The 19027-nt window shown below is 42.8% G+C and overlaps 1 protein-coding gene across 1 annotated transcript in view; it reads left to right on the top strand.

Moving 5' to 3' along the window:
* The window catches only part of LOC148152214 (uncharacterized), a 34454-nt gene that overhangs the window by 10321 nt on the left and 5106 nt on the right, over window positions 1–19027 (top strand). The window contains exon 3 of the mRNA XM_087990730.1: window positions 6545–6638. Coding sequence (XP_087846856.1) covers window positions 6545–6638 — 94 coding nt within the window. The remainder of the gene's footprint in view (window positions 1–6544; window positions 6639–19027) is intronic.

The following is a 19027-nucleotide window of genomic DNA, read 5'->3' as shown; positions in this document are numbered from 1 at the left end:
GGCGGGTAGGTAGCTTGGAAGGCGATAGGTAGATGAAGGTGTGGAGTGATGGTGATAGGTCGGAGTGGATAGGTGGGAGGGAAGATGGACAGGTCGGACAGTTCAAGAGGGCGGTGCCGAGTTGGAAGGTTGTTTCTGGGACAAGGTGTGGGAAGGGGAGATGAGGAAACTGGTGAAATCAACATTGATGCCATGTGGTTGGAAGGTCCCAAGGCGGAAGATGAGGTGATCATCCTCTAGGATTTGGTGGTGGAGGAGGCCTAGGACTTACATCCTTTTCCAGTGCCACACTTTTTCATTCTGATCTCCAGCAACTACAGTCCTCATTTTCTCCTACTTAAAGTAAGTTAAGAAGAATATAATAGAAATACGAAAAATTGAAATAACTTGATAATATGTAACAAGATGTAAAGTGACAATCTATAGATTCAATATGTATGGAGAAGAAATTAGGAGAATTATATTCAAATGTACAGTTGGTAAGATCTAAGTGCTGTAATTAAAGATGTAGGAAGCAAATTCCATACATACTTTCAAAAAGTCTTGAAAGTACTTTACTTGAAGAGGATTAATTTGTAGGGTTATTTGAGAAAAAAGAGAAGCATAGGACTAAATTGGGGTATCCCTTTCAAACAACCAGAATAGAAATGTAAGATTCCAGTCATCCCTTCCCCAACATCATAATTTCATAGTTTAGTTCCAGTACCATCCTGTTGATTTTGTACAGCACTTCCTCCAAGCCTAATATGTTCTTCATGAAGTAAAAGCAAATGCAAGCGGTCAGAAATAAAACAAAGTGCTGGAGAAACTCAGCAGATGTGACAATATCAGTAAAGATAGGAATAGAGTTAGTACTTTGAGTCTAATAATGACTTCCTTGGAACTTTTCTCGGATGCTGTTCATGAGTTGTGATGGCCATATTTGTAGATAGTACTCCAGTCAGAGTCTAACTAGATCTAAATATAACTGTAACATAACTTCCAATTCTTCATATTCCAGCTCTCTTGAACTAAAGGCTAACAGTCCATTAGTCTTTAAAGGGGCTATTTGCACCTGACCCCTTGCCTTTGGTGATTTATATACCCACCACATTTCCGAGTTCCTTTCCTTTCAAGGAAACAATACTTTGGTCTATCTTTCTTTGATCAAAAGTGGAGGACTTCTAACTTGCATACACTAAATTCAGCTTGACAGAAAGCTAAAACATTTTTCTTTATGCAATTTATGTTATAGAACAGTACAGCACAGTACAGGCCCTTTGGCTCTTGATATTGTGTCAAACTTCTATCCTACGTGAGATCAGACTAACCTACATACCCTTCATTGTACTCTCTTCCATTTGCCTATTCAACAATCACTTAAATAGCCCTAATTTATCTGCCTCTACTACCACTGCTAACAATGCATTCCACACACCCACCATTCTGTGTACAGAACCTAATTCTGACATCTCCCCTAAACATTCCTCCAATCACCTTAAAATTATGCCCCCTCATAATAGCCATTTTCACCCTGGCTGTCCATTCTATCTATGCCTCTCAATATCTTGTACATGTCTATCAAGTCACCTCTCATCCTTTGCTCCAATGAAAAAAAGCCCTAGCTTTCTCAACCTTTCTTCGTAAGACATGCCCTCCAGTCCAGGCAGCACCCTGGTAAATCTCTGCACCCTTGCTAAAGCGTCCACATTTTTCCTATAATGAGGTGACCAGAACTAACGACAATGTTCCAAGTGTTCCTAATCAGGGCTGTATAGAGCTGCAGCATAACCTCGCAGCTCTTAAACGCAATCCCCCTGCTAATGAAAGCCAACACACCATCCATCTATCAATGTGAATGGTAACTTTGAGAGATCTATAAACATGGACCCCAAGATCCCTCTGTTCCTCCACACTGCCAAGAATCCTGCCTTTAACCCTATATTCTGCATTCAAATTCAACCTTCCAAAGTGAATCACTTCACACTTTTCCAGGTTGAACTCCATCTGTCACTTATCAGCCCAGTTTTGCATCCTGTCAATGTCCCGTTGCAACCTACTATAGCCCTCAACACTATCCACATCTCCAAAAACCTTCATGTTATTGGCAAATGTATTAACCCACCCTTCCACTTACTCATTCAAATCATTCAGAAAAATCACAAAGAGCCACAATCCCAGACTCGATCCCTGCCAAGCATCACTGGTCATCGAGCTCTAGGCTGAATATTTTACATCTACCACCACCCTCTGCCTTCTATGTGCCAATTCTGCATGCAGACAACCAGATTTCCCTGTATCCCATGCTTCCTTACTTTCTGAATGAGCTACCATGGGGAACCTTATCAAATGCCTTGCTAAAATCCATGGACACCACATCCAATGCTCTACCTTCAACATGTTTTGACACGTCCTCAAAGAATTCAATAAGGTTTGTGAGGCATGACCTGCCCATCACAAAACCATACTGGCTATCTCTGATCAAACTATGGTTTTCCAAGTAATCAATGATAAATCCCATCTCTCAGAATGCTCTCCAATACTTTGCCCACCATTGGCATAGGACTGACTGGTTTATAATTCCCAAGATTATCCCTATTCCCTTTCTTGAACAAGGGAACAACATTTGCCACCCTCCAATCATCTGGCACTACTCCGGTGGATAGTGAGAATGCAAAGATCATCACCCAAGGCAGTAATCTCTTCCTTTGTTTCCTGTAGTAAACTAGGGTATATCCTGTCTGGCCCAGGAAAATTATCTATCCTTATGCTTTTCAAAGTTTTCAGCACATCCTTCTTCCTAACATTAACCTATTCTAGTATAATAGTCTGTTTCATGCTGTCCTCAGAAACGTCAAGGTCCCTCTTAGTCATCAATACTGAAACAAAATATTCATTAAGGATCACCGCCACTTCCTCTGACTACCTCCACTATCCCTGATCAGCACTACCCTCAGTCTGGCCATCTTCTTGTTTCTCACAAGTGTAGAATGCCTTAGGGTTTTCATTAATCCTACCCACTAAAGCTTTTTCACACCCCCTTCTAGCTCTCCTAAGTCCATTGTTCAGTTCCTACCTGGCTACCTTGCAACCGTCTAGAGCCCTGTCTGATCCTTGCCTCCTCAACCTTAAGTAAGCTTCCTTCTTCCTTTTGACTAGATATTCCACATCCCTTATCACCAAGGTTCTTTCAACCTACCATCCCTTCCTTGCCTCAGTGGGACAAACCTGTCCAGCACTATCAGCACTTCTGTCGTGCATTTTCCTAAGAACATCTGTTCCCAACTTAGGTGCCCTAGTTCCTGCCGAATAGCATTGTAATTCTCCCTCCCCAATTAAATACTTTCCCATATCATCTACTTCTATCCCTCTCCATGTGTATAGTGAAGGTCAGGGAATTGTGATCAATATCACCAAAATGCTCTCCCACCAAGAGATCTGTCACCTGGCATGGTTTGTTGCCAAGCACCAAATCCAATATGGCCTCCCTTCTAGTTGGTCTGTCAACATATTGCATCAGGAACCCTTTCTGGACACACCTGACAAAACTGCTCCATCCAACCTATTTGAACTAAGGAGGTTCCAATCAATATTAGGGAAGTTAAAGTTACTCCTGACAACAACCCAGTCACTTCTGCACTTTTCCAAGATCTGCCTCCCAATCTGCTCCTCCATGTCTCTGTTGCTATAGGGGGGGCTGTAGAAAACTCTAAATAAAGTGACTGCTCCTTTCCTGTTTCTGACTTCCATCCATACTGACTCTGTAGACAAATCCCCCTTGACAACCTCCCTTTCCGCACCTGTGATACTATCCCTGATTAGCAATATCACTCTACTTCTTTCACACACACCCCTTTCACAAACCCTGGAACATCTAACAACCATTCCTGTCCCATCCCTTCATTTGGGCTGATGAAGGGTCCTGTCCAAAACATTGACTCTCCTGCTCCTCTGATGCTGCATACCTTGCTGCACTTTTTCCGGCTCCGTATTTTATCGACTCTGACATTCCAGCATATGCAGTCCTCACTATCTCCATGTCGTAGAATCAGAACACAAGTTTGTTTCCTAGTTTAAGCCACTTTAGCTACAGGTAAAGGTAAATCCAAAGAGCTGGTCTGTATTCTTAAGGCAGCACAGTGGCTCAGTTAGCACTGCTGTCTCACAGCGCCAGAGACCTGGGTTCGATTTCAACCTCGTGTGATTATGTGGGACTTTGCATGTTCTCCCTGTGTCTGTGTGGGCTTCCTCCAAGTGCACCGGTTTCCTCCCACAGTCCAAAGATACGCAGATTAGGTAAATTGTCCATGCTGAATTGCCCATATTGTTCAGGGATGTATAGGCTAGGTGCATTAGTCAGAGGAAATATAGAGTAATATAAAAATGGGTCTGGGTGGGATACTCCTCAGAGTGTCAGCTTTGGCTTGTTGGGCCAAATGGCCTATTTCCATACCGTAAGGATTCTATGAAGTGATTGTTTTTCATTTATGTGGACCAATTATATGTTGTAGTTCTGTTTGCCGAGCTCGGAATTTGTGTTGCAGACGTTTCGTCCCCTGTCTAGGTGGCTTCACAGGAGGCTCCCAAGCACTGAGGATGTCACCTAGACAGGGGACGAATCATCTGCAACACAAATTCCCAGCTCGGCGAACAGAACCATAACATCGAGCACCCGAGCTACAAATCTTCTCCCAAACTTTGAACACCAATTATATCAACTGGATAAACCAGTTACGGAAAAGCAGAATTAGGTTAGCTATTAGGCATTGGACCCTTTTTGAGACACATCAAACATATTGGCTGTTTATGCAGCGAACAAGAAATCCTCAGAAGTCAGACGATACCAAGTTATAGTCCAAAGGTTTTTGAAATCACAGACTTTCAGAGTGCTGCTGCTGTTCATTTGTCAGGTGATGAAGGGGCTACCCTCTGAAGGCCTGTGATTTCAAATGAACCTGTTGGACTATAACCTGGTGTCGTGTGACTGCTGATTTTGTCCACCCCAGTCCAACACCAGCAACTCCACATCATGGTTTCCTCATGAGAACGGACATGTTTCTGACTGGAATTCTGTTTCTTCATTTCTCCCAGGAGATAGATGGTCTTATTTGGATGGAGAATATTTGTCTTAATGTATAAAGAATCATTACTATATGGAATATATAGATGGGCAGGTTAGTTTATTTGCTGTAATTATCATTATAAGCAAAGTAGTGATATTCTTTAATAGTCTAAGTAATAGGAGCTATCAAAATAGTATTAATTCAGTGTTCTAAGATCATTCAGGAGAGATATTAGAAAGCATTTCTAAATGCAAAGAACAATGCAGATTGGAGGTCTGGAACTCTTCCTCAAACGGCAGTCAGTGCTAGTTCACTTGTTAAATTTAAATCTGAGATGGACATTTTTTTATTAAGCAAAGGTATCAATAGGAATGGGCCCAAGGCAGGCAAAAGGAATTAGGCCACAGATCAGCCATGATGTTATAGAATGGTAGAACAGGTTCAAGGGGCTGAATGCCTGTTCCTACATTCCTAGTTTGCAGTTGTGTAACTTATGGAGTGGGACATAGTTGCAAAGATTGCAGTATTAAAATTGTAATGGTTAGGAGTTGGAGTAATGGTAATGAGGCAGGAATAATTGTAATGAGGATTTCTGGGTTTGCAAACAGGTTGTCAAGGATCTGGAAGCAGTGGGAGACCATTGTTAGTACTGTATTTGGGAGTAGCAGATTGACTCTTACATTGAAAGCTTTTGAGAATTAATTTAGGACTACAGGAAACTTGAGAGAAAGATGTGGGAGCAAAGTGTGGTTGCTCAGTGTGAAAGTACAGTGTGAAAGAACAAAAATCTGACTGAAGAGACTGGGAAGTGTTAAAGAAAACATTACTTTGACACTCAGATGATTTTTAATATTTAGGTGCTCAGTGGTTTGCATCTTTTCAGCAGCTCCTGCTCCTGAATCTCAGAACAACAACAAAATTCATGTGGTTTGAGATGCAGAATGTTTTCCCAATTTCTTGATGTAACTTGAATGGATCCTAGGAGAAATAGCCAGTTTAAACGGTTTCCCCAGTGCTTCAGTGATCATCTTTCTGTTTTTTGGAGGGACAATGGGAGCATGCTACTAGATTTTCTTTACTGCTGTTCCTTGACTAATCAGGAGTGTCACTGTAAGTAGCAATTGTTGAAAGTAAGTAACAAAACCTTTACAGTAACCAAAAATACGCAGTATTAAGGAGTTCAGATGTCAAGAGTGTGAACAACAACAGATAAAGTGCCAGAAGTAATATGCAGTTCACTATGCTACATTAAAGCACATGTGATTGCCCATTGGGATCCTGGTCAATGTTTATAGTGAATCATCAGCTTGTTTCAGTGTATGGTTCCGTTAAGATTGACTCATACCCAATCATATGCATACCTTAAAGGATTTTATTGTTTGTGTGCAGACTGTTTTATTGCATATGGCACTTCTCAAATATTACATAGATGTTCAGTATTATGTTGGTCCTATTCTGACAAGCAGTCTAAATCTGAAATAAAATCAGTGTTTTGTTTTCAGATGTTTCAATTTGCCTCCTCGCTCATAAGCTGAAAGGAGTGATGGTAAATTCCGAGGATGCAAGTCCCAATCACCCATCATGGACAGTGGCAAGGTAGGCTCAGATCAAAAATTACTCTCAAGCCACCAACCTCCTGCAAATGAGGTACCTTTGTAAAATCCTTTAAGTGACATTGTTACCACAATGTCTAGAACATTTGCAATGGGCCTTTCAGGGCAAAGTGTCACTGGGCTGTTCACACAAGATGGCCACTGCAGCCATATCCAGTCTTGATCTAATATTCACAGAGAATGCTCTGCTCTGCTCTAGATTTTTTTTTACTTCTGATCAGGATTAGGAACACACTGAACAGATTATTTCAGGTTCTGAATGGGGAGTCACCAAGACAGAAAGGCTCAGACTCTGTTCAAGGACTGACTGCTGTTGCCTTCCATTATGCTGTAAATGACAATGGAATACACAATGGAGATGAAATTGGCTAATAACTATGCCCAGACTGAGCAGGGTAGGTTCTTCATTCCGTGAGGAAGTGGGCTTCAGGTTCTAGTGATGTGAGTCCCTTCATAGCTACTTGAACACTGAAGCTGAGACATAGCTATGAGCATCATGGTTTGTGAACGTTAGGCGTTACTTGATATATGCAGCCCAAATTCTTTCCAAGCCACCCTGACCATATAAAAATGATAAATGAATCCTACTAATGCCTGTGATGCAGTAGCAATGTTTGCAAAGATGGAGCCTAGCAGTAACCTGTGACTTATCCATTGCCTGTGCATGGTGCAGGAGATGATCACTTCAACAATGGAATATTGTGTATTGCTAAGATTTTAAATCTTTCTCTCCCTCTACGTATCAGTGTGGTCTCGGGCTCTGTAAGGGGGCTGGAGGGCACCTATCCTATTGTGGAACCATTGACTTTGGAAGTTTGATTGGTTGGCCCTAATGGTGTTTTTGTCTAGAGAATGTCCTCCCCAGTGGCAAATGTACTCTCTTCAGACCTCCCAGAAGGTTGAGGCTGGCAGGCAGGCAGGGTGGAGATGGAGACAACCAGCCCAAAGCAGCAGGGTCCCAACTGCCTTACTGTAATCCTGCAGCTTACCTAGTGCCTGCTGTCTCTTCTTTTCCCACCCAATCTATCTGGACATTCAGTACTCTGGCTGCAAAGGAGGATGCCAATTTCTGCCTTTCCACCAGGCCTGCTGGGAATGACCGCATCCATATAGGACAGCTCCAGGCTGCTTTCAAATATGCCACTGGCAACAGGGCTGCTGATATGTCCCAGGATATCTAGACAGGGGTGAGTACCTCCAGCTATGGTGAGTGGGAAACCCAGGCTAGCATCAGACAAGATGGCCATGAATAAGGATGTAGAAAGTATTTAATAAGGTGAGTTTGTGTCAATCACACCAGAAAACTCACTCAGCCTCATGGAAAGAAAACCTCCATGAAACTTGATGAAAATAACACTTTGCTAAAATGTGGGAAGATTCAACCAACGATGTTTGTTTCACTTTCAAGGCGAGGGTAATTGCGAGTCGATGCTGATCCATGTAACTTGATTGTAAACCATTACATAAAACCAGACTCCTGCTGTAATAATTTATTTATGAGTGATTGTATGTATGGGAGGGTTCCTCCAATATCCTTCTGCATCATTTTCACCTTCAGCAGAGCTTACTTCTTTTGTAAAGCTCGAGAAGCATGCAATTAACTTTAATTTTCCTGAAAGCAACTTGGCAGTTCAATTTGCTTCACCTACTATATAATTAGAGTGCTCCATAAATAACAGGTTAACTTCCAAAGCTTTCTTTTGTAAATTAGCATTCAATCTTCTCTCTCTGAATTTTCAAATGGACTTCTTTGGATTGTTACTAATTTAAAGGGTTAGTCTCCTGGCTATATTGACAGTTTTTGACCTGCAGAGCTCAACCAGATTAACTGTATACTCTCAAGTGACTGTGTTGTTGAACATTTAGAAATTAAATTGAATGACATGTGACTCGTCAGTTGTACCACATATTGTGTAGCCAATTGCAGTTAATAAGTCATTTTGTTTTATTTTCTGTGCTGGTGAAAACAAATCCCTTTAAGAATTTTGAAATTATTAATTGAAAAGGTGTTCCAAGACCCAGACAGGCATGATTCTACTCTAATAAATTATTTTCTTCTTTTTTGATATTGTAAAAACAATGGGCTGAATCTTATTTTTGTTTTGGCTGTGTCAATTTTGTCGGATTTCACAGAGGGTTTCTCTCTGCAAGGCCTAGTTGAGTTTTCTCTTACCAGTGTGTGAGACTGAATGAAATGACCTTCTACACTCTGCCATTGTAAGTGCCATCACCTTCCTTCTGATACCTCACATGCGATCTGTTTCTGCTACTGCATCCATCTCCCACCAAGGTTTGTGCACGACTAAATCAAAATAGAAAGCACTGCGGATGTTGTAAACAAAAACAGAACTTGATGGAAAAGCTCAGCAGGTCTGGCAGCATCTGTGAAGAGAAATCAGAGTTAACATTTTGGGTCTGGTTACCCTTTCACAGATTCAACAGTTCCGAGGGTCACCACACCTGAAATTTTAACTCTGATTTCTCTTCACAGATGTTGTAAGACCTGCTGAGCTTTTCCAGCAACTTCTGTTTTTGTTCATGCTCTACTACTTCATTATTGTCTCACTCACCACTCCAACCTTAGACAGTCCGCATTCCTTCTGCTCTGAAACAGTCAAGATGGCTGGTGTGCTGCCTAGCATTTGGATCCTCTGATGAGAAGAGGATCCTGACTCTGACCATCCCAAATGGTTGACTGATTGGTATTAGAGGCTGCCCTTGACTTCCAGTGCCAGGACACTCTGACTGAAGGCTCGCCCAATGATCTGCCTGAGGACAGCTGACAATATGACAAACTTCTTAGCTGTGTATCTGTGCAAATAGCCTGTCAATACTGCAGTACTGAGAGCCTAGTAAGTCTGGCTGAGAAGCAAGGCGCAAGAAAACAAAGCAAAGCAAGGATTTTGCGAACATCGTGGTAAGCTCAAATTCAGTGAGTACTAAGTCAACAAGAAAACACACCAGAGTTGCAGCTTAATTCTACCCATGAAAATGCATAAAACTGTGTCTTTACACTGCAGCATTACAATAATAGTTAACATTGCACCTTGAGATGTAGCATGAAGTACAGACGCATACTGCAAGTGGTCCAGAGATATGTCATGAGGGTTCTTGGAGGCTGCATGTCAGATGCCAATGCCCATGGATGTAGGGTGCAGATGCCTTGAGATATGGGGCTTGGTGTCTAACATGGATGTCCTTTGGAGAAAACAGGAGTTGAAGTTACCAGGTATCTGTTCTGACTTCCATGTTGAGAATTCTCAGCATGCAGTTTGCTTAAGACAGGCAGTACAAGACAAAGTTGCAAGTAAATGAGGCAAGATCTAGAGTTAATTAGGTTGTTAAAGAGCAATATCCCCTTAATAGGTAACTCGCTGCTACTTACCAAGAATCTCAACTTGTTGCCTGGTACTTAGTGAAAAAGTGCAACAAGTTGTAGAGATGTACAGCATGAAACAGACCCTTCGGTCCAACTCATCTATGCTGACCAGATATCCTAAATTAATCTAGTCCCATTTTCCAACACTTGGTCCCTATCCCTCTAAACACTTGCTATTCATATATCCATCCAGATGCCTTTTAAATGTTGTATTTGTACCAGCCTCCACCACTTCCTCTGGCAGCTCATTCCAGTTGTTCCCAAAATAAATCTTGCTGGAATTTTCATGAAATTCTGCACATTTGACACCATAGCCCACACTGTTCAGGCCCCTATAAGATTCTGCCCAACAGAAAGAATTCCCCCACTTAGCCCAGAAATGGGTGGGTTTGGGTCAGATGTAAACATTTTAGAAATTGCAAACACAAATCTAACTAGTATTGAATCTGCCTACTTCCCAGTTTAATTGGTGCAGTACAAAAGCTGGGCAACCAAACTACTCCCAGATAGCAGATTGTCAGTTCAATGTTTTAGTGAGACTGCATACCTATATTTATCTCCATTTTATATTTCACCTGGCATGTAAAGGGAGCTAGGGTTTACTGCACAGAGAAAGTAAGATTTTTCCATCACTGCCCAATGTCCAAAAACACTCTCCCTTCCCAGCATTCCTACAGTAAGCCTGCTTCTTCCCTCACCAACAACAGACCCACCAGCCTATGGTTTGGAGCCAAGTCCCATGATTACTGACAAGAGCAAAGAAAATTTACAGCCCAGGAACAGGCCCTTTGGCTCTCCAAATCTGAGCCAATCCGAATCCATTGTCTAAACCTATTGTCCAATTCCTAAGCAACTGTATCCCTCTGCACCCGACCTACTCATACATCTGTCCAGACGACCCTTAAATGAATCTTACTGTGCCTGCCTCTACTACCTCTGCTGGCAACGCATTCCAGGCATCTACCACCCTCTGTGTAAAGTACTTGCCGCGTATATCCGCATTAAACTTTCCACCTCTCACCTTGACCGAGTGACCTCTCATTGTTAAATCCCTCACCTGGGGAAAAAACTTATCTCTATCTACCCTGTCTATACCCTTCATAATTTTGTAGACCTCAATCAGGTCCCACCTCAATCTCCTTTTTTCTAATTAAAACAATCCTAACCCCTCTTTATAGCGAACACCTTCCATACCAGGCAATATCCTCGTAAAACTTCTCTGCACTCTCTCCAAAGCGTCCACATCCTATTGGTAATGTGGCGACCAGAACTGTACACAGTATTCTAAATGCAGCCGAACCAAAGTCTTGTACAATTATAACATGCCCTGCCAGCTCTTATACTTCGTACCCCATCTCATGAAGGCAAGCATACCATATGTCTTCTTGACCACGCTATTCAACTGTGCAGCCACCTTCAGGGTACAATGGACCTCTTTGCTCATCAACTTTTCCCAAGGCTCTTCCGTTTAAGTACAGTTTACTCTAGAATTAGACTTCCCAAAATGCATCACCCCACATTTGCCAGGATTGAACTCCAACTGCCACTTCTCCACCCAACCCTCCAGTCTATCTATATTCTCCTGTATTCTTTGGCAGTCCCCTATGCTTTCTGCTACTCCACCAATCTTCAGGTCATCTGCAAGATTACTGATCAGACCAACAATGCCCTCTTCTAGATCATATATGTATATTATACACAACAGTGGCCCCAGCACTGATCCCTGAGGAACACCACTGGTCAACTTCCTCCATTTCGAAAAAAATCCCTTCAACTACTACTTTCTGTCTCCTGTTGTTCAACCAGTTCTTTATCCACCTAGCTAGAACACCCTGCACACCATGTGACTTCATTGTCCATTAGTTCACCTTGGGGAACCTTATCAAATGCCTTACTAAAGTCCATGTATATGACATCTATCAACTTGGTCACTTCCTCAAAGAACTCTATTAAGTTGGTAAGGGATGATCTACCCTGCAGAAAACCATGTTGCCTATCACTGATAAGTCCATTCTTTTCCAAATATAAATAGATTTTATCTCTCAGTACCTTCTCCAGCAACTTTCCCACTACTGATGTCAGGCTCATTGGTCTGTAGTTACCTGGAATATCCCTTCTTGTACAGGGGGATAACATGAGCAACCCTCCAGTCTTCTGGCACCTCACCTGTGTTTAAGGATACTACAAAGATATGTCAGGGCCCCAGCTATTTCCTCTCTCGCCTCCCTCAGCAACCTGGGATAGATCCCATCCAGTCCTGGGGATTTGTCCACCTTAATATCCTTTAGCCTACCCAACACATCTTCCCACCTTATGTCAACATAATCCAAAGTAAACAAACTTCTATCTCTAATCTCAGCATTCATCACCTCCCGTTCCTCAGTGAACACTGATGCAAAGTAATCATTGAGAATCTTACCCATTTTCTCAGGTTCAACACACAACCTTCCTTCCTTACCCTTTAGTGGACCAATCCTTTCTCTGGTTACCCTCTTCTTATATAAAAATAAAAGGCTTTGAGATTCTTCTTAATGCTGCTCGTAAAAGCTATTTCATGACTATTTTTAGCCTGCTTGATTCCTCGTTTAAGATTGGTCCTACTCTTCTGATATTCCTCCAATGCCCGTTCTGTCCTTAGCTGCTTGGACCTTATGTATGCTTCCCTTTTCCTCTTGGCTAGTCGCATGATTTTTCCTGTCGTCCATGGTTCACGAATCTTGCCTTTGCTATCCCTTGTTTTCAAAGGGACATGCCTATCCTGCACTATCTTCAACCCATCTTCGAAAGCCTTCCACATATCAAATGTGGACTTTCCTTCAAATAGCTGTGTCCATTCCACATTTCCCAGCTCTGGCCTAATTTTGATATAATTGGCCTTGCCCCAGTTTAATACTCTTCCCTTAGGACCACTCTCATCTTTGTCTATGAGTATTCTAAAATTTACAGAATTGTTGTTACTATTCTCAAAGAAATCCCCCACTGCAACTTCTACCACTTGGCCTGGCTCATTCCCCAACACCTGGTCCAATATGGCCCTTTCCCTTGTCGTACTATTGACATACTACTCTAGAAACCTTTCCTGGACGCTCCTTACAATGTTGGGAAAATTAAAATCTCCCATCACCACCACCCTGCTGCCTCTACATTTTTCCATAATCTGTTTACCTATTTGTTCTTCTAGCTCACGCTCACTGTTGGGAGGCCTGTAGTACAGCCCCAACAATGTAACTGCACTCTTCTTATTTCTCAGCTCCACCCATAATGCCTCACTGCTCAAGCCCTCCATAGTGTCCTCCTTTAGCACAGTCGTGACATCATCCCCGACCAGCAATGCAACTCCTTTTACTTACTTCCCTGTCCTGTCTGAAGCATCTATATCCTGGAACATTTAGTTGCCAATCATGCCCTTCCTTCAAACAGGTCTCTGAGATCACAATAACGTCATACCCCCAGGCACCAATCCAAGCTCTAAGCTCATCTGCCTTTACCATTATGCTCCTTGCATTAAAGTATATGCACTTCAGGCTCCAGTTCTTTTGCATTCATCTGCAGTCTGCCTACTCTTCCCTTTAGTAATGCTAACTTCGTGATCCTTGCAGTCTCCAGTTTCCACCTCACTGTCCAGTAGTCTTCTCTTCTGGTTCCCAGCCTCCTGCCACATTAGTTTAAAACCTCCCCAACAGCAGTAGCAAAAACTTCGCCAAGGGAGTTCCAGTCTGCTTCAGGTATAGACCATCCAATTTGTAATAGTCGCACCTTCCCCAGACCGGTCCCAATGTCCCACAAATCTGAACCCCTCCCTCCTACACCATTTCTCAAGCCACGTGTTCATCCTGCCTATTCTTTCATTTTTACCCTGGCTAGCACGTGGCACTGGTAGCAATCCTGAGATCACTACCTTTGAGGTCCTCCTCTTTAACTTCTCTCGTAGCTCCCTGAATTCTGCTTTCAGGACCTCATCTCATTTTTTTACTTATATTGTTGGTGCCTATATGCACCAAGACAACTGGCTGTTCATCCTCCCCATTCAGATTGCTCTGCAGTGATATCCCTGACCCAAGCACCTGGGAGGCAACATACCATCCGGGAGTCTCGTTTTCGGCCACAGAACCGCTTATCTACTCCCCTTACAATAGAATCCCCTATGACTATGGCACTATGAGTCTTTTTCTTTTGAACAGCAGTGCCATGATCTTGACAACTGCTGCCCTCCCCTGGTGAGCCATCTCCCCCCAATAGTATCCAAAACGGTATACCTGTTTTGGAGGGAGATGACTGCAGGGTCACCTGCACTGCCTTCCTCCTCTTTCTCTGCCTTTTGGTCACCCATTCACTGTCTCCCTCAGCAATTTTAATCTGTGGTGTGACCAATTCACTAAACGTGTTATTCATGACCTCCTTAGCATCACAGATGCTCAACAGTGAGTCCATCCACAGCTCCAGAGCAGTCATGCGATCAAACAAGAGCTGCAGCTGGACACACTTCTTGCAAGTGTAAGAGTCAGGGACATCAGCCACTTCCCTGAGCTCCCACATCAGGCAAGAGGTCTGAGTTCCCCTGCAGTTGTAAACCTTAACTTTACACCAACTAACTAAAACCAAACAATGCACTTAAATATATGAAAGAAAAGAAGGGGAAAAAAAAGCTTACCTTAGAGTTCTTTTTCTTCTGGTTAGAGGAGGTTGGATGGGAGGGAGATACAACATGTGTAGTATCTCGGATTTAGCCGCTGCCCAAATTTATACTAAGCCCTTACCTCCCCGGCAACCTCCTTGCCTCCAACGTCACCTCTGCTCTGTCTCCTGCTACTCCTGGACAGGACAAAGGCCTTGGGCTTCGAAGGTAAAGATTTATACTGTTCTCTTACCTTCCCGGAAAGCTCCTTGTCTCCAACGTCACCTCTGCTCTGTCTCATGCTGGTCCCGGACAGGTAAAAAGACAATTAACAACTCATTGAAGGAGGCGACTCTACAAATATCCCCACTGTCAATGATGGAAGTACACAACAAATAAATGCAAAACATAAGGCTGAAGCCCACGCAGCAATCTTCAGCCAGAAGTGTGGTTAGATGCTCTATCTCAGCCTTTTCTCGTGGTCCCCAGTATTTCATAAACCAATCTTTAGACAATTGGATTCACTCTACATGATATCAAGAAACTGGATACTGCAAAAGCAATGGGCCCTGACAACATTCTGGCAATAGTACTGAAAACTTGTGTTCCACAACTTGCTGCTCCCCTAGCCAAGCTCTTCCAATACAGTTACACTGGAATCCATGTGACAAGGTGGAAAACTGCCCAGGTATGTCCTGTACAATTTAAAAAAAGCAAGACAAATCTAAACTAGCCAATCAGTCTACTCTCGATCATCAGTGAAATGATGGAAGGTGTTATCAACAGTACTATCAAGCAGCACCTGCTCAGCAATAGCTGACTCAGTGACACCCAGGGCCACTCAACTCCTGACCTCATTACAGCCTTGGTTCAAACATGGACACAAGAGCTGAATTGTGAAGGTGATGTAGGAGTGACCGCTTGACAACAAAGCTTCATTTGACCAAATGTGAAATTAAGGAGCTCCAGCAAAACTAGAATCAATGAGGATCAGGAGGCAAACTCTCTACTGGTTGGAGTCACTTGCCTGGGTGGGGCCAGTTCCAACAACACTTGAGAAGCTTGACATTATCCAGGACAAAGCAACCCATTTGATTGGCACCACATTCACAAGAATCCACTCCCTTCACTATCAACACTTAATAGCAGCAGTGTGTTCTATCTAGATGCACTGCAGAAATTCACCAAAAATCCTTAGAGGCACCTGTCAAAACTATGACCACTTCCATTTAGAAAGCTGAGGACAGCAGATACATGGGAACAACACTTCCTACAAGTTCCCTCCCAGCCACTCACCATCCTGACTTGGAAATATATCTCTGTTCCTCACTGACACTTGGTCAAATTTCTTGGAATTCATTTTCTAATGGCATTATGGATCTACCTACAGCACATGGACTGCAGTGGTTCAAGAAGGTAGCTCACCACCATCTTCTCAAGGGCAACTTAGGGATGTTTGCCAGCCAACAACACCCATGTCTCACAAGTGAATAAAACAAAAGAATAAAAGGTTGTTGTTTAGTGAGTCTCAGAGACAACTCTCGCAATTCTGGCACTAGCCCCCACATGATAGTATGGAGGACTTTATAGGGTTGCCTAGGTCGATGCCATGTGGTCTGCCTTGTTTTTTTTCTCTTCTAAGACTTTGTAGTGATTGATTGTTGCAACTGAGTGGCTTTCTAGGCCAATTCAGAGGATAGTTGAGAGACAACCACATTGTTCTGGGTCTGAAGTCAAATGTAGGCCAGACCAGGTGACAATGGTGGATTTCCTTCTCTGAAAGACATTATTGAGCCAAATGGATTTTCAAACAATCAACAATGGTTTCATGATCATCGGTATATTCTTTATTCCAGAAATTTATTATTGAATTCAAATTCCACCATCTGCTGTGGCAGGATTTGAACTCGGGTTCCCAGAACGTTAGCAGAGTTTCTGGATTTAATAGTCTAGCAATAATACTGCTGGGCTTCCCCATTCTGCATTCTCGGGGTACCATGGAAACCTCCATTTTTAATTCGGATTTGATCTTTGCCCACATTTATCAACATAATCTTTGTTGCTCGTACAGATTCTTCTTCTGGTGTTAGAACTGAGCAAAATCTCACTCATTTTGAGAAGATTCCCTACCATCTAGAATTACTGGACTTCGATCAAAATCTTTTTTATTATAGAGTCATACAGCGTGGAAACAGACCCTTCGGTCCAACTTAGTCCATGCCTACCATAATCCCACACTAAACTAGTCGCATCTGCCTGCACTTGGCCATATCCCTCCAAATATTTCTTATTTATGTACTTATCCACATGTCTTTTAAACATTGTAACTGTACATAACAAAGAAAACCCCAGCAGGTGAGCTATGCTGGAATATGCAGACCCAGGGACAGGTTGACTGGAAGCTGGGGAAATCTATTCACACCTCAGCACAAGAACAATGAATAAACTGAATTCAGACAACATGGAGATCCTGCACAATTTCCAAGACCTCCAACTTTAGTGGATATTCAATCACAAAAACACAGGACATTTGCACTTACTCTAATAATCAGGAAGACCAATTCATCTCGAAAGAAACAACAAAGAGTCTATTGTATGAAACCAGATTTGGCAGGAAGATAAGAGGCCTACAATTTTGAATAATTGGAGGCCCCGATCTCAGGCAAAAAATGTCAGAAGGGGTTGAAACAGAAGAAGGAAGGATCCCCTGCAACTACTGCCAGGAGAAGGATCACTGCATCAAGAACGATCCTCACAGCTATCTCTAACCTCCATCAACTGGCCACCAACAACAGACCCAACAATTGAAGACACCCGAGAGCACCAACACCAACCTGATCAACACCCCCAACCTCAGGCACCTTCTAAAGACAAAGACCCATTAGCAAGAACCACCAGAAATAAGGAAAATTAAAGTACTCACCTGACAGATCCAAACATGTCTTACTACATTAGCGGATACAGCCCAGACTGAAACCTACAGTGTCCAAAGTCCTCAACAGAGCACCAGCTACAGCGAGTGAGAACAGCAACCCACACTTCAAAATCATGTTGGTCCAGTGGTAAACTCAATTCATGGAGACCCTAAACTCCAACTAGTTAGCAGGAAGGTGGGTGTGGGGGTTTGGGCGTGTAGATGGGGTGGCAATGACATTCCTGATGAAGAGCTTATGCTTGAAACCTCGACTCTCCTTCTCCTCAGATGCTCCCTGACCGGCTGTGCTTTTCTAGCATCACACTCTTCGACTCTGATCTCCAGCATCTACGGTGCAAACTTTCTCCCTGGCAATGGTACAGGAAGGTCTCTTTACTCATGTCCTTGAGATCATATTACTGTTCTGTGTGTAGCAGTAAATACCTTGTTTAACTAATAGATTTAGAAATTAACATTCAAAATGTAAGGAGGCATGGGATAGTTGGAATCTGGCTGTCTGGATACAGAATTGGCTAGTCCATAGAAGACAGAGGATAGTAGTAGATAGAAAGTATTCAGCATGGAGCTTGGTGACCAGTGGTGTTCCTTAGTGATCTGTTCTGGGATCTCTGTTTTTTGTGATTTTTCTAAATGACTTGGACAAGGAAGTGGAAGGGTGGGTTAGTAAGTTTGCCGATGATACAAAGGTTGGTGGAGTGGTGGATAGTGTGGAGGGCTGTTGTAACGAGACAGTGACAGGATGCAGAGTTGGGCTGAGAAGTGGCAGATGGAGTTCAACCTGGAAAAGTGTGAAGTCATTAATTTTGGAAGGTCCAATTTAAAAGCAGAATACAGGGTTAAAGGCAGGATTCTTGGCAGTGTGGAGGAACAGAAGGATCTTGGGGTCCATGTCCACAGATCCCTCAAAGTTGTCACCCAAGTTGGTAGGGTTAAGAAGGTCTGTGGTGTGTTCACTTTCATTAGGGTTAAGAGCTGCAAGGTTATGCTGCAGCTCCATGGACACCTGATTAGACCACATTTAGAACACTGTGTTTAGTTCTGGCCATCTCATTATAGGAAGGAAGTGGAAGCTTTAGAGAGATTTACCAGGATGCTGCCTGGACTGACAGGGATGTCTTATGGAGTAAGTTTGAGAGAGCTAGGTCTTTTCTCATTGCAGCAAAGGATGAGAGATGACTTGATAGAGGTGTATATGATGATGAGAGGCATAGAGAAGAGTAGGTAGCCAGTGATCTTTTCCCAGGGCGGAAATGGCTATCACAAGAGGGCATAATTTTAAGGTGTGATTGGAGGAAGATTTACAGGAGCTGTCAGAGGTTGGTTCTTTACACAGGAGAGTGTTGGGTGCATGGAATTCACTGCCAACAGTGGTAGTAGAGTCAGATACATTCGCCATTTAAGTGACTCTTGGATATGCACATGGATGAGAGTACAATGAAGGTT

The sequence above is a fragment of the Chiloscyllium plagiosum genome, unplaced genomic scaffold (assembly GCF_037043375.1).
Source record: "Chiloscyllium plagiosum isolate Xiang-an unplaced genomic scaffold, Cpla_swu_hap1 HiC_scaffold_1, whole genome shotgun sequence".
In the NCBI taxonomy this organism is placed as follows: Eukaryota; Metazoa; Chordata; class Chondrichthyes; order Orectolobiformes; family Hemiscylliidae; genus Chiloscyllium; species Chiloscyllium plagiosum.
The sequence above is the reverse complement of the archived record's forward strand: the minus strand, read 5'-3'. Positions and strand labels throughout refer to the sequence as shown.